The sequence below is a fragment of the Manis pentadactyla genome, chromosome 5 (assembly GCF_030020395.1).
Source record: "Manis pentadactyla isolate mManPen7 chromosome 5, mManPen7.hap1, whole genome shotgun sequence".
NCBI lineage: Eukaryota > Metazoa > Chordata > Mammalia > Pholidota > Manidae > Manis > Manis pentadactyla.
In genome coordinates, this window is record NC_080023.1 from 1,296,547 (window position 1) to 1,312,117 (window position 15,571).

Genomic DNA, 15,571 nt, shown 5'->3' on the forward strand with positions numbered 1-15,571 from the left:
TTGACTCATTCTACAAGTTGTTTTACAAAAAGAGAAGCCGGGGCCATGGGAGCTGACCTCACCCGTGTCCCAAAGACATGCTTTCAGTTGTTTGGAACATACAGGCTCCTTTCCTCCTGGAGGCAGCAGCGCCTGCACCCAGGGGTAGGTGGGAAGGGCCAAAGGAGGAGAGGAGGCAGCTCGGGGGCTGGGGCCCTAGGCACAGGGGTCCGTCTGTCAGAGAGCAGAGCCCCTCCAGGGCAGGCAGGGGCCCCGTGCCTATCATCTCTGTGAACGGCAGGCCCCAGCCCAGGGCAGGTCAGAGCGGGCAGAGGGTCTGCAGGTGAGTGGAGGGTGGAGAGTGGCAGAGACAGGAAGGAGGGAAGTCGGGAGGGAAGGACGGAGGGAGGGAGGGAGGAAGGAATTAATGAGTGGTCCCAGAGGGACCCCAGGCCTCTCGTTACCATGGAGACAGGCAGAAGCACCCATCTGCCCTCAGCCCCACACCCCCACCCAACCCTCACCTGTGCAGGGGAGCATCTGCTAAAACTGTGAGAATGAGACAGAGAACGAGGCTGGGTGGGGCGGCGGCAAGGACGGGGCCAGGGACTCCCCCTGCTCAGCCTCCTCACCGAACTCTGGTCCATTTGGTCTGGTTATGGGGCCAGCCCCTGGCAGTTCCCAGCCACCTTCCAGCTCTCCACGTGGCGACTACATCCAGAGGAGGCAGCACTGCCACAGAACCTCTCCAGGCGCCCCCTGCGCCCTTGCCTCGTCCCCCACGCTCCCGGCAGGCCATCTCAGCGAAGGCGGAGCAACAGATACCAGCCCCTCCCGGGTCTCCACTGGACCCGGAGGCTCTTCCACCTACAACCCAGCATGCAGCAGGCTTATCAAGACAGATGCGCCAAGACACGCACGATGCAGGAAAAGATGTGGCACAGGATGCCACATATTTAGGAGTCGCTGCGGAAGGGGGAGGGAAAATCCTCCACCACCGAATGCACATTTCATGGGCAGGCAGGCAGGCGCTGCTGGTGCCTGGCGTTAAGATGGCACTCTGCCCGGCCGCCAGCAGACACGGCACAGACTGAGGGCTCCTGCTGGTGGGGAAGGGGGCCTGGGCTGCTCTCCGGCTTGGGCTCTGAGGAGAGCAAAGCCCTGGGGCTGACCAGCATCTTAGCAGGCAAAACATGGTGGTGGTGGGGGGTGATGGGTGCCTTGGGGGTCTCACACCTGGCTGACCTGTCCCTGCTCCCAGCAAGCCCGCCCACCTGAAGCCCGGCACGGCCCCTTTGGCCCCCCCATCAACCCTCAGGAGTGCCTGGCCAGGCTTCCTACCTGCACAGGGTCCTGGCACCAGAGCCCAGTCTGCTGCACCCCCACAGCCCCTCTCCAGTGCCTGCTCCCAGGACAGGCCGGCTGGAAGGGGAAGGGTGACCGTGGGGATGGACACGCTCAGCCTTCCGCCTGTGGTCTGGGTCCTTCTTCTTCAGCTCCTGCCACCTTCCACCTGCTGCTCCCCCAGGAGCCCCCTGCCCGCGCCGCCGGGCACCGGCACGCTCTGGCCAAGCTCAGGCGGTGCCTCCTGGGCGACAGCTCCCCTTCCGCGGAGCGGGGCTCTCTCCACCCGCCTGCAGCCGCTGCCTCGCCCCTGAGGGGGATGTTCAGAGCTTTGCAGAGGCTGCCGACTCAGCCGCGCCAGGGAGCACGGGGAACTTGCAGACAGAGGCAAGAACAGAAGCATCAATCTTTCCTGGGAGGCCCTTTATTCTCTACCGCAGATAAGGAAGAAAACCCCAGACCTGGTTTTCTGCTGCTCGCATGTAAGATGGCCCCTTTCTGACGGCAGCCAGTGGGCACCAAGAGAGGCCCCACTCCCAGGCACCAAACTCCCCAATCCTGCATTTGTCCTGGCCTTACATCCCAGACGTGTACACTGCAGACGGGGTCACCCTTGCCCACCTGACCCCTCAAGGGGAGGCCTGCTGACGGACGAATGACAATAATGAAGACACCCCTGACGCCCACCGGTCACCACAGGGCCAGCACTGAGCTGGGGACACTGCCGGGTCTCGGTAAGGCCCCAAGGTTACCAGAGCGTCCTGTGGTCAAGCGCAGGGCTTGCTCAGGGCCAGGAGGGGCAGGGCAGGCAGCGGGCTGGGGCGCGGTGTGTCGCCTGCCTCCAGGATGCAGGGAACGCGGCCCGGTGCCCGGACGCAGGCCAGGCTAGACTCGCGCCTGGAGCAGCAGCGGCTCCGCCTGCCTGAGCCAAGATGTGCCCCGCTATGAGGCGGCAGGGACGCCAGCACGGTGCTCTGCCCGGCCCGAGGCGCACGCCCGCATCAGGGCACCGTGGCAGGCTGAGCCCTGCCCAGCACACGCTCCCCTGGGGGCACAGGTGCCGGGCGTGGGGCACCAGGTGGCGCAGCTCTCTGAGGGCTCGGGAGGTGTGAGGGGACCACGAGTGTGCACAGGTGAGGGAGGCGTTGGTCGTTCCTGAACTTGGTGCTGGCCTGGCCGAGTTTTAGAGCCCCAACATTGCCGAGGAGAAGCGCGGTTCAGAGGCCCAGGCGCGAGTCGGCAGGTACCTGGAGAGGGGAGAGGCCAGGTGCGGGGAGGCCCGGGGCCGGGAGAAGCAGGCCCTGCAGCCCCAGCAGACAGCCCGGGAGCATGGTGCGTGGGGGCCCGAGGCTGGGAGGGAAGAGGGCAGGACGGGCAGCAGAGGGAGGGGCTCGGCCGCACAGAGGGAGACTTGGGCTGTTTAAAAGGTCACCGGGGAGGATGCCCTCTGAGCGGGGCGTGTGTACGCGGGGGAGGAAAGGAGGGGAGGGCCGAGACTCTGGAGAAGGCGGGAGGGGTCTGACCCAGCACAGGCGGGGCCCGGGGGGCAGGGGCAGGGCCCAGCACGGGGCCGGGGCTGTGGGGAAGCGGGGCTGCGCCTGTGTCAGCAAGCACGGAGAGGGGACGGGCGCACGGACAGCCCGAGGACAGCCCCGAGTGTCTGGCCCGTTACCCCTGTCGGGTGGAAGATAAGGTCACCAGTGGGGGACGGGGGCGGCAGCCTTGGAGAGGGGGGAGGTTTTGGGGGAACAGAGAGAAACACAGCTCGCGTGACGGGGCAGTGTGGCCTGACCCGTGTCTCCTCCAGAAGAACCACCCCTGATATTTACCCCACTGCGGGTACTGGGCGAGGATGCATCTCCGGCCACATTCAAAGCATGTGGGTGTAAATATTAATATGATCATCACCCAAGAAAATACAAGTCGCTCAGCAGACAAAATGCCAACAGTGTCACCGTGCGGCCCACCCACCAATCAGTCAGGAAACACGATAGGCAGGTAGGTTTAGGAAGGATAACTGAAATATAAGAACCCTGGCTAAAGATGACCAAAAATAAGACCCGCCATCACCAGGGATGGAAGGAGGCCCGTGTCCTCACTTACGAGGTCGGCACAGGATTCCATAAAGATCACACCCACTGTGAGAGACGCGACACATCAGAGCCCATCGATGAGAGCAGCCTTTCTGGAAAGCAATTTCTAAGTTTGAAGAACACTCAAAAAGTTGGTAATTGTTGCCTCAGCTTCTACATTTCTGTGAAGAAATGGTTCTCAAGGAAAATTAGAAATGTAATTTTAAAAAAAGATGTTCATCTCTGTGTTATTTATTGTAGTAAGTAAAAACTGGAAAGCAGAGATCTGCCCAGCAGTAACGGACCAGCTTCACAGGTTCTGGAACAGTCCTGACGAGACACGACCCACAGTGAAGCGTGCTCGCGAGGGCGGGCCTGAGCGCTTGCGCCGTGAGAAAGAGGCCTGTCCGAGGCCACGCCTGTGCGATTCTGGTCAAACGAAATGTCCAGAACAGGGAAGACAGCACACAGACAGGGGGCCGCCAGGGCTGGGGTGCAGGGGAGTAAAGGCTGGGCATCAGGTTCTTCTCCAGGTCAAGGCACCCCCTAAGGTGCACGTGGGCCCCTGCACAAGGGCATGAAGACAGAAGGACGCCGCACAGCACACTTGTAAAGGGCGAGTGAACTGCATTCCAATAAAGCTGCTTTTGTGAAGACCCATAACACAAAAAACAAAAGCATGGGACTCTGTTAAATGGGAAACGCCATGTGAGAAAATCAGGATGTAAAGCTGTAGAAATGGTTTGCTATCGACGGCGATGACACGGACAGAGACCCTGGGAGGAAACCTCCAAAAGGCTTGGCTAACTATGGCGGCATCATTAGTGTCCCCACTGCTGTTTGGTCTGAGCCATGAGCTGTGGCCACATGTGTGCCCAGCCTCTCAGCAGAGGAGGGCGGGACCCCACGCAGGGCCTGGGACGGGCCCCAGGTGGCGCGGAGGGCAGCCTGGCAGCATTGCCTCCTGCAGTGGGTGTGAGCTGGGCCCCATACGCCCCTGTCCCTGCTGCCTGGGAGTCAATGTAACTTCGAAGAAAGCCCCTCGGCATCCAATGTGCAATTTGAAAGTTGAATTCTGAGCCCCATTACGTGCTGGGCGCCGCTGTGGGCACAGCAGGGCCGGAGTCCTGGGAAATGCAGGGGTAGGCTTGCCCAGTCCCACCGGCTCCAGGCTGGCCTCCCAGCCTCTGGCCTCCAGGGCCTGGCAGCTGCCCCAGGGAGGAGGCTCTTTGAAATGCAAATCTCACTGGTATTCCCTGGCTCAAAGCCTTTGTCAAGGATGGAGGGTGGGGTGCGGGCTACAACCTCACCCGCCTACCTATCCACCCACCACAGCGGCTGCTCCCGCCTTTGGCTGGGCCAGGGCCCCTGCTCTGTCCCTGAAGTCCTCTGGCCACCTGCACCCTCCCCCACAGGCTATGCGCACGCCCAGACGGCCAGGTGGGTGGGGCTTGGTCCCGGGTGTCCCTGGGATTTATCTTACTGACCGAATGTAGAACAGTGCATAACATGCTGTTTTCACAAAGGAACACACCACGAACTGCCACCCAGATCAGAAACACACTGCCCGCCCCTCACCCCCCTCACCCCTGCTGCTCGGTCTGCCGGGCAGCCACTCGGGCTCCTGTGGGGGACACGGTCCTGCCTCCCCCGCTCAGGACCCAGATTCTCCAGCTGGACACCAAAGGGCTGGGCTGAGGGTCTCGAGTCCTTCCCGCTGCTCCAGCTCTCCCAACGTGTAAGGGGCGGGGGAGAGAGAAGGTCATGGGGAGGGTTTCCTGGAGGAGGCGGCACTCACTGAACAGGTGAGGGAGGCTGAGGCAGGCGTCCCCGGGGAAGAGATGGGAGGAAGGGGGGCAAAGGCTCCGGGCTGTGGGTTCGTGCACACACATGAATGGGGGACCCCCAGAGCCCCTCTGGGTCCCCACAGTAGCTCCCTGCAGGCAGGTCAGCCTCGGGAGGCGGAGCAGGACTTGGCTCAGAGGGCACGGTGCCCCGCACATGACCCCAGGCCTGCCTGGGCCGGTGCCCACTGCCCGCGGGCCGCCTTACCTCCAGCACATGCCCCGTGATGTACTTCTCACAGCCGTCACAGCGGACGCCAAACTGGGTGTGGTAGTCGGTCTCGCAGTAGGGCAGCCCGTTCCTGCAGAGACAGGCAGTCAGGATGGCGGGGGCTCACTGAGAGGACCAGATCCGACAGCCCCTGACAAGGAGTGAGACCACGACAAAGGGGAAGGGCCCGCCTCCTCCTACTCCAAATAATGATGCTGTCCTGACAGCGCTTACGGCGCTTCTAGGCTCCGGCACGGTGTCCCCTGCCACGAGCCCCGTGAGAAACATCATGACGCTTGTACCATTTCACAGGTGGAGAAGCTGAGGCATGGAGGGGGGCCGGCGGGTGAGGGAGGGACTGGCAGCCGCTTTCAGAGGCTGCGCCAGGCCAGTAAAGCCACACCTGGGAAATACAAGACGTTTCCAAAACATGGCTCTTCTGGTTCATTCTGTCCCACATTCAAGAACTGGGTAGGAAATTGCCCATTCATTCATCAGGGGGCTTTCTGCTCCTTCCAGCCGGGGTCCAGGGTGCCTGAGAACAACGTGGGACCGAAAGATGGTATGACTAACGTGCCCACGGCAGACACCAGGCTGAGGAATGAGCCGGCGAGGGGTGCGCACATCCCAGGTGGCAGGTGCGGTGGGGCAGGGTGGCCCGCACTGTTCCCAGGTGTGGCATCAGAGGCGTCCTACGCACAAAGAAGCAGAAGGGCCACCGGACGATGCATCCGTTCTCCCCACGAACATTTACAGTGTGGCCCCAACATGCCAGGCGCTGTTCATGGTGTTGGGGCACTAGTGACGAGTGAAATGTCACCCGGGTGTTGCTCCTGAATACTTGGCAGCCTTGGGTGAAGTGCCGAAACACGGAGCTCCAGAAAGGGACCAGGGCGGAAAGCTAGTGTCAGGGCTGTTGACAGCATGCAATGCAGCTGTGAGGTCTGACGCAGCACCTGGCAGGGGCTAGGAGCTCATTTAAAAGTGACTGTAACCATCGCCATGAGGTCAACACAACAGGACAGAAGGCAGTGTGGAGGGGATGGACAGCCCAAGGGGGTGCAGGGTTTCTGGGCGGCCATGCTCCGTGTGGTGCTGGAGGGCAGCAGGGTGGTGCGCAGGCTTGCCATGCCCCCACTCTGTGAGCCTGGGCAGTCACCCAACCTCTCTGAGCCTCAGTATCCCTATCAGTAAAATGGGGGAAATAACAGTAAGGTTTAACAAGAGAAGGTGTGGCCAGCTCCTGGCACACAACGGCACTTGCCCATCAGAGGCTGAGGCCACTGTCATTGCTAACCAGGGCTGTCCCCCTGCCCCAGGCCTGGCCCAGCAGGAGTTGGGTGTTGGCACTCATGGGGGCACTGGCTACTCCAGGGCATGTCCCCTCCCAGCACTGCTGAGGTTGTTGGGCTAGTCCCAATCTGGTTTTGATTTTTACACAGCAGCCAACAGAGGGTAAAATTTCTCCAGCTGATGGGAGGCTGGAGCTAAGGGCACCCCCTTTTCTGCAGGAGGCAGGGATACCTCCAGGAGGGCAAGGTGTGTGGGGTGACCGGGCCCTGGGGCCACGTGGCAGATCATAGAGAAGGAGCCCTTCCTTAGGAGAGGAAGGTATAAATTGGGCCCTCAGATCCACTCCCAAATGCCCCCACTCTTCCCCACGTACGGGTGTGTGCGCAGCAAACCCAGGAGTTTCAAAGCTAATGTGTCTATGGCAACCCCTGCGCACCCCGCTCTCAGCTCTGGGTGGCTCAGGAAGCTGCTCAGCCGCCTCCACAGTGTGGGTGAGTGGCAGCGCTCTGGGCCCTGGCATGCTGAGTGTATTTAAAGGGCTCTGTCCCCCCACTGCCTTTGTGTGAGCACATCCCTTTCCTTACATGACGGGCAGCAGCCCCTGGCCCAGGTGGGGAGCAGTGGCCAGAAACTCACCCAGCCTGATCCAGCCAGGACGGAGGCTCACCTTGGTTTGGGGACTTGTACTGAAAATGTTTTATTTTGAAATAATTGTACAGTCACATAAGAAACAACACAGAAACACCCACCCAGGTACCCCCAACAGTGATGTTGAGCACAAGTGGGGTCCAGATCAACCAGGACACTGAGACGGGGCCGTCCAGCCACCTGCTTTGGACTCCTCCACTGTAACATGCACTCTGTGGCATGAAGACCTAGACAGTCTTTGATGGACATCATCAAAATGCCCTGACAGGCAGGGAGGAGCCCGCCCTGTGCTCAGAGAGCCGTTCATCTTCATGCAGCCCTCAACTCTTCCCTGGCCCACGCTGTTGGGAGCTGACCAGTCTCAACGCACTCATCTCTGGGATTAAAATACAGCCCCCAACCCCGCCGCCTCCCAACAAACCAGCTTCTGCTGCTCAGGCTGTGATCTCCCGAGCCTCCCTCACACTGCCTCCTGGGAGCATGTGCTCTAACACCCCGACGCAAAGCAGCCGTCACTGGGTCCTGACCACGCATCTGGGGACGCTGTCAGCCAGTGGGACAGCCCGAGGGCCTGGCACTGCATGGGACGCTGTCAGCCAGTGGGACAGCCCGAGGGCCTGGCACTGTAGAAGTGGGAATGCGGAGCTATGCTGCCACCCCTGTGACCAAGGGGGTTGGTCAGCCCCCCTTCCTCACTCCTGACATCAGCTGTTGTCCACTTTGCATTCTGCAGGATATCCAGGTGCCAGCAATGGGGGCAAATTCAGAGGGAGAGTGGCACCCAGGGGTGGGGGCAGGAGGCATCTGATAAAGTCAGAGATGGAGGTGGTGACGTGGCTCCATCAGTTTTCAGACTCGGAGCCGCATGCGGGCTCTGTAAGCGGGGACGCGAGCCTCGCAGGGGAGGCACCAGACCGCGGGACGGGCACACCTGGCTCTGGCCAGGTTTCCTCGCCTGGCAGCGGGACAGGAGAGGCCAGCAGAGCAGCGGCCCGGGGACTCACCTGCTGATGTACTCCGCCGTCAGCTGCTTCCCGCACGCCTTGCACTTAAAACAGCCCAAATGCCAGTGTTTGTCCAAAGCCAGCAGGGACTGGCCATGTTTGATTTCTGTGCCGCAGCCCCCACAACCTGGAAGACACAGAAACGTGCCACCTCAGGGGGGTCTGAGCTGCCACTGCACTCTCACCGCCCCATGGCCCTCCCGTGGCCGTCGGGCAGCGTCCGGGACACAGGACACTCAGTCCCCCTGCCTGTGTTCCTGCTCCAGGTCTCAGCCCAGGCCCTGGCCGGGCCCCCCACGTCGGCCCCTGGACTCCTCCCCTAGGTGTCTGGTGCTCCCCATCCTGTGGCCCCTGCTCTGGCCCTGTGACCTGCCTCCGCACACCCCCTCTGCCCCTCCCAGCCACACCCATCCCTGCTCAGTGCTTCTGGAGACCCAGGTCCTCGCCTCAGCACCTGCCACCAGGTTCCTCCGGCTGTGGGTGGCCACACTGGGGGATCCCACAGTCCAGGTCACATGAGTGAAGGGTGAGGGGGGGAGCAGGCCAGGGAGCCTTTGGGGCACAGAGTGGTAGCACAGCCCGCCTGGGGTATTTGTATGTTTGAATGTGTGTGTATGTGTGTCTGTGTGTGCATGAGCATGTCTGTGGGCATGCGCGTGAGTGTGTGTCCCTGTGTGTGCCCGTGTTGTGTCTGTATATGTCTGTCTCCGTGTGTGTGTCTGCGTGTGTTGGGGCTGGACAAGGACAGGGCCTTGGGAGCCCCTTGCAGGGTCCTGAAAGGCACAGATGAAGGGGGCATCTGGCGAACGGCCCCATGCCCACAGGAGCCCCGTACAACCCACAGGCTCAGCCGAAGGGCTCACGGGCTGGACAGGGACCCCAGGTTCTGACATGAAGGAGTGGGGCCCAGGGCCTGGCAGGCTTGGCTGCAGATCCCGGCCCCACTCGCAGGCCACGCTGGGTGAGGCTTTCCCCGTCGAGCTGGTTTTCTCTCCAGAGGAGAGTGGTGACCACATACGTGACAGACGCACACAGAGGACTGGGCCACGCCCGCACGGCCAGGCGCTCCGCACGGCCAGGCGCTCCGCACGGCCAGGGCCAAGGAACAGGAGCCGCCTGGCTGCAGAGGAGGCTCCGATGCTGCTGTGACACACGGTTTTGCTCCTCTCCTTGGCAGAGACCAGCATCATATTGTTTTAAAAATAAAAAATATTTAAAACCCACAAAACTGCTGGTCAAACTGGCTTCCTAAATCATCACCTCAAATCCACACGTTCCTTCAGAACACACCGGAAAACCAAACTCAAGACCCTGGGCTGTGAGCAGCTTCCCCTCATCTCAGGACCCCGGGCCGAGCACGGGCTGACAACCCAGAAGCCTTAGTGAGTGAATACATGTGTGCCTGAAGGAATGAATGAAGGGGAGAAGGAAGGAAGGGGGGCCAAGAGAAGGCCCTCCCGTTCAAGTTCAGGAGGCAGCCAGAGCCCTCCCCAGCCCACCTCCGGTCCCCACGGGGCAGAGACACGCTCCTGCACCCGCACCCGAGCGTGCAGGCAGCTCGCCGTGAGTGCCTCTGTGGAGAAAGGGGAGGTTCCCGTGGCCGGGATTCCCACCTGGCCCTGGTCGGCTGGCCCACCGCACACGTGTGGGCAATGCATTGTTTCTGACTCTATATAAAGAGCTCCGCCCAGTGCTCTGGGCGACACGGTGGCACGGCTGCAAGGCTGCAGGAGAGCAGAGGCTGGAGTGGTGGCAGCGCTGAGGACTGAGATTGGGACGGCTGTGCAGGCAGAGAGGCCCAGAGGACGGCTGAGACCAGCTTGCTGCCTGCAGACACACTCTGAGTGGACGGGATTCTAGTGACTGACCTGCCACCATGGGAATACAGTTGGGTATAACCCTTTCACCCCAAGAATGTTCTGCTGTCATTTCTTTGTTCACATTGAATCCACAGTGAACTTATCTGGGGCTGAAACCCATTGGCAAGACAGCCTCTCAGCAGAGGGCAAGCCCCAGGGGCGCCTGGGCAATGTATGGGGACCCTTTTGACTGTCATGCCTCCAGGCAGCCCACACAGAATCATGGGGGCTGAGCATCAGTCACACCGAGGCTGAGCAACCCTGCTCTGGGCCGTGGTCTGCGTCTCTGTGAACAGGCTAAGCGAGGGAGCACAGAGCGCACAGGGTGGCACTGTGGCTGGAGGGGAGGCGGGGTAGGCGAAGGTTAGGGACACGGCCCTTGGAGCCAGGCTGCCCCTGCCGCCTGTGTGACTTCAGGCAAGTCACTGCACCTCTTTGTACCCGTAGAATGGGGACACACTCATGGGATGATAATAGCACCAACTTCACGCGGTTGTTACGAGAGTAAGGAGAGCAAACAGCCACCGGCCCACGGCACGGAGGACACGTTTGATGAACGATGACATGCGGGTGGGGCTGAACGCTCTATCACTATAGCTGCCACAGGGGAGGCTGGCAGGAGGCCCGGGGGCACGCAGTGGGGGAAGCCCCCTGTTCTCTGCAGGACTCCTACCCCAAGGGCAGTGTGCCCCCCAGGGCAGGAGCCAGAGGCCCCCAAACATGCCCCGGGAGCTGCTGTGGGGCAGGGGGACCGACACCAGCCCGGCGCCTCCCTCAGGGCAGAGTCCCACTGATAGTGATCCCTGACGAGGCCAGAGCACGGTGCCAAGCGGGCTGTCATGGGAACAGCAGTCAGTGTCTGGACACATCTGGGGCTCAGCATAGCTGTGCACACTTGGCAAACCACAGCACAGAATCTTGTGTCACAAACCCTGCTGACTACAGTTGTCAACAAGGGGGACGTCCCAAGGAAGTATGCCCCCATTGCCAAGAGTCAAAGCTGGCATCTGCTCACCTGTAGTACACCCTGGGCCTGCTCTGCTGCCACAGCAAGGGGACAGGCCTATGCCTCTTCCCTGGCATGGCCCTTCTAGAAACTTCCACATAGTTTCCTAGTTTCCCCTATGTACTCCCTCCTCCAATAGACGAGGTTATCGGGTCTCTGGCTCTGCCTCTCAGCGCTGCGGGACCCAGGATGTGCTGGGCAGCCTCTCTGAACCCAGCTGTGAACTCGGGGTGGGGCTGCAGGGCCAGACCAGGTCTAACTGGGTCGGGAGCAGAGGAGGCCTCTGAGTCAAATCTGAGATTGACCTTTGAAAGCCAGGAGCTGACTGAGTTCTGAAACTTGGAAGTGCCTGGACTGTTCTGGGCTTGGCCTGCGACTTCTCTAAGGAGCCCAAGCAGAGCAGGAAGGGCAGCCGCTGGGAGAGAGAAGGGGCCGCTGCTCTGAGCCCTGACTGCAGCGTGGGAGCGGGGAGGCGCCCCGAGAGGGTGGGCTCCAGGGGCTGAGCCACAGTCACTGCACCCCACAAGGTGGCCACACCCCACAGAGCAGCTGGACCTCACAAGGTGGCCACTGTATGCACCAGGATGGCTGGTATGGCTGCTGCCCCCGCAGAGCCCCACTGCCTCCTTTGACCGGGCAGTCTGGCTGCCCCGCTCCCCAGGCGGCTGTGGGAGGCACAGAAGCTCCAGGGCCTCAGCCCTGGCCTCAGCTCTGGCCCTTCATCTGCACACACCAGGGGATGGGGGCCTCCCCTCCTAACCCCGAGGGGCCTCAGCTCCTGGCTCCCATGTGGCCCCAGTTCCCGGCTGTGACCCCATCCTTGTCCTGGCAGGGCTGGGCCCCAGCAGGGGTAGTGCAACTCCTCCCTGGACAGCTGGGTGCCCAGAGAGAGGAGTGTCTCCTGTTATTAAGCAGCAGGCTCAGGGCCAGAGAGGAGAGGGAAGGTGAGGCCTGGACCCGGGCATGTCTCCCACCTAAATAGCCAGCCACTCCCTGCACCCTAGGCAAGGGCAGTGTGCCCCTTCCACCCTAGACACTCTACCGCAGGAGGCATCCCCTCCCTGCCCGCAGCCATGCAGACCTGCTGCTCAGGCTCATCTCCCAGCATCCCCTGATGGCCGCCACACTGCCTCACTCAGCAGCCTTCTGTGGCTCCTTGCTGCCTCCAGGATGCAGTGGGAACCCTTCTGCGTGGCTTTGAGATCTGGCTTCATTGCTGTCCCGTGCCCCACAGCAGCACCCCTGTCCACACACATGGGACTGGAGACTGCCCTCAGCATATCACACATGCGTCCAGGCTTTGCTCCCAGTCCAGGTCTGTAAATGCCCACCTACTGGGACCTGTGTTTCAAGTTCCAGAACACAGGCCACCTCCTCTGAAGGCCTCTGGTCACAGCAGGGCGAGCTCCTCTGTTTGGAGTTGGCCCAGACCTCAGCCACACCACTTCCTAGCTGGATACTGGGCCCAGCACATATCCAACTCCCACTGGACTCACGGAGCCTCTGCACCTATGGAAGGAGGGGGTCCTGCTGGGCAGGGCTGCCCTAGGGACAAGAGGAGGCAGGAGCTGGGAAGGCCCTGCACATCTGCACAGGGGCCATGAGCTGGGGATGAAAGTTTAACACTTCCTAAGCACAAAAAGGTCCTAAGCTGGGGATTGTCACTGCGTGCTGTGAGAAGGAGCAGGTTATATTACTAGACCATCTGGAGGTCAGGGGAGCATTTTTTCTTTGAAAATGCAAATTTTGTATTTTAAAATAATTTATATTTGGAAAAGGCAAACCCTTTTCTCCCATGACATTTTTAAAAATCTCAAAAAAATCTCACACGATGTCTGTGGTTGGGCATATTTCCCCTTTCACTCTGGCTGCCAGGAAGCTCTGGACAAGCTATTCAAACAAACCTCTCCCTTTTTTTATTCTGCTGTAGAACTTTTGACTACTAGTCTAGACTTAACTGTAACAGTACTATTTGTGGAGCAAATTCTCAAAAATTCAATGAATCCAGACCTCAGAGAGAAAGGAAGTTTTGAATGACGGACTCTCAGCCGGCCCCCAAAGGGACAGCCTCACCAGCTGGTGCTGCTTCAAGCTTGGCTCCCCCAGGAATAAAGGCTTCACCTCATTTCAGAGAGTAAAATTATTACCCGCCCCTGAAGCCAAAGCTGACCCCGGGAGGCTGGAGGTGCGATCCCCTCTGTAGGGGCGTCCTAGCTGACGAGGAGGGTGGGAAGAGGGGGTTCAGTAGGGGAGAGGAAGTCAACTAGGGGCAAGGGGCTGGCTCTGGAAACCAGTACAAACTGCTCCTTGGTTCTGCGATGTGTGGCCCTGGCACCAGGGAACCAGTGACTGTGGCACATGGGTTGGGCTCTGAAAACCTTGCTTCTGCAGCGGCAGGTCCCAGAGCACTGGGCCCCTGCCCAGTCCCTACGGTGCCTCTCTGGCCTCAAAGAGCCCCGAGCCTGGCCTCCAGCCCAGGTGGTGACCCTCCAGCCAGCAGGTGTTCTTCTGCAGGAGCCACCTCCTGCTGCTTCATTTAAAAGCATGTGCTGAGCACCCACTGCAGATACACCCTGGCCTAGCTCCTGGGTGGTACAGCAGTTAGCCCAAGAGCCCTGGCCACAGGACCCTGAGTTCAAGGCTTGCTAATGGCTCTCCCACAGGGCTCGGGACCGTCTGCAAGGAGCTACAGGGAGCTGAGTGTGTGCTGCAGGGAAGGGACCAGGAGGAGGCCCAGCTTCCTAGAGGAGGCAGGCTAGAGGGGGCTGAGAGCGGGAGAGGAAGTGGGGTGTGAAAGCAGGAGTGACAATGGGGTGGCTGCTCGGCCTGTGCAAAGGCCCGGGGGCAGGAGTGCCGGGAGATGTCTGTCCCTCTTCCCTCCCTTTCCTTGTCATGAGACTCATTTCTGTCTCCTCTGCTTTGGGTCCCTGCCCCTTGCCCAGCCCCCTCCCAGGTTCTGCAGGCCCACCACCCAGCTCAGCCCCTGCCCCTCTGCTGCTGACACCCACTTACTCCAGAGGCCCTGGGTCAGGCAAGCGCTGCCACCCACAGACTTGGGCAGGGAGCACTTCTGGCACATGCATTCCTTCCCGTTGAAGGTCACTCGGTCCCCAGGCGGAAAGGGCACCCTGAAACAAGAGAGTGCGTTAGCAGCCAGGCCACCGTCCGCTGTTCTCTTGGCGGGGAGCCCCCCAAGGTGGCCTGCCACCACCTCCCCCAGGACTCGTGGAGACAAGTGCGATCTCTCCATCTGGCACTGGTGCATCCTTGCTGTGCAACCTCAGGCCAGTCACTGGCCACTTAGCCTCAGTTTTCTCACTGTACAAACAGGCAGAATTGCAGTGTGGGGTGCGGCACAGTGAGGCCGGCCCAGAGCCTGGCATAAGGCAGTCACTCAGCTGGTCCGAACCATGGCCTCCGCTGACCACCCAGGAAGCTTTGTCTGCATCGGTTCAATAGTAATGGCACCAACTACCACTTCTGGAACACCTGCTATGTGCCAGGTGACAGGCACTATGACTGATCCCTAAAATGCACACCTCATTTAATAACTTTAGGACGTCTGTCCAAATTGGTGTTTGCTTCATATTTTCCCTAAAGGTGCAAAAACTGAAGTTCAGAGAGAATAGTTAACCTGTCCAAGGACACACAGCTGATGCATATCAGAGCCAGAGTCAAACCAAGACCTGTCTGGCTCCAAAGCTCCATGGCTCACCGACTCGGACTGTGGAGAAGGCAGTGCCCCTAAACGCATGCTGTGCAGACATCCGGGTCCTGCACGCTGGATCTTGCCTTTGCTTAAGAGTTTGGCATGTTGGTCATCATGGATTTTTTTGCATTGATTTCAATTTTTGAAAATATCATGTTAAACTGTCGTTTACCTTCACTGAGTTTTTGGCACCCCCTTCAATTCTGTATCTAAAGCCAGTGCCTCACTAGCCACACCCTTGTCTCAGCCCTGGTGCAAGGTAAGGTTATTGGGTGGTTTGGGGGATAGGGGGCGGATCGAGGCTGGGTAGGGGCAGCAAAGACCCAGCCCATGTCCCCGCAGCCCCAAGAACTTCTCCTCGGGTGACCGAGAGAGAGGGAAGGCAGCTGATCCCTGGTGAGCTCGGGCCAGGCCACCTGTGAACCAGGGCTGGAAACGTGACCTGAGTGTCCTGCCCATGTCCGCCCCTGCCACCTGCTGCCACTGAGCTCCCAGCAGCCCTGCGGCCACCTTTCCTGCCCCAGCTGAGCCTGGCTGGAGAACCTGCCCCCCAAGACAGTAGCCTGCAGAATTGTCCAGACCAGGACATTCCCTTCCCCTGG

The 15,571-nt window shown here is 60.4% G+C and overlaps 1 protein-coding gene across 22 annotated transcripts in view; it reads right to left on the reverse strand.

Moving 5' to 3' along the window:
• Positions 1–15,571, reverse strand: part of ABLIM2 (actin binding LIM protein family member 2) — a 143,240-nt gene that overhangs the window by 74,565 nt on the left and 53,104 nt on the right. For all 22 annotated transcript variants that reach the window (XR_008997633.1, XR_008997632.1, XR_008997629.1 and 19 more), the window contains exons 4-6: positions 14,273–14,388; positions 8,396–8,522; positions 5,448–5,541 (exon numbers count right to left, since the gene is read on the reverse strand). Coding sequence is in view for 1 of the 22 variants with exons in the window: in XM_036921337.2 (XP_036777232.2) it covers positions 5,448–5,541; positions 8,396–8,522; positions 14,273–14,388 (337 nt within the window). In the remaining 21 variants the exon portion in view is untranslated. The remainder of the gene's footprint in view (positions 1–5,447; positions 5,542–8,395; positions 8,523–14,272; positions 14,389–15,571) is intronic.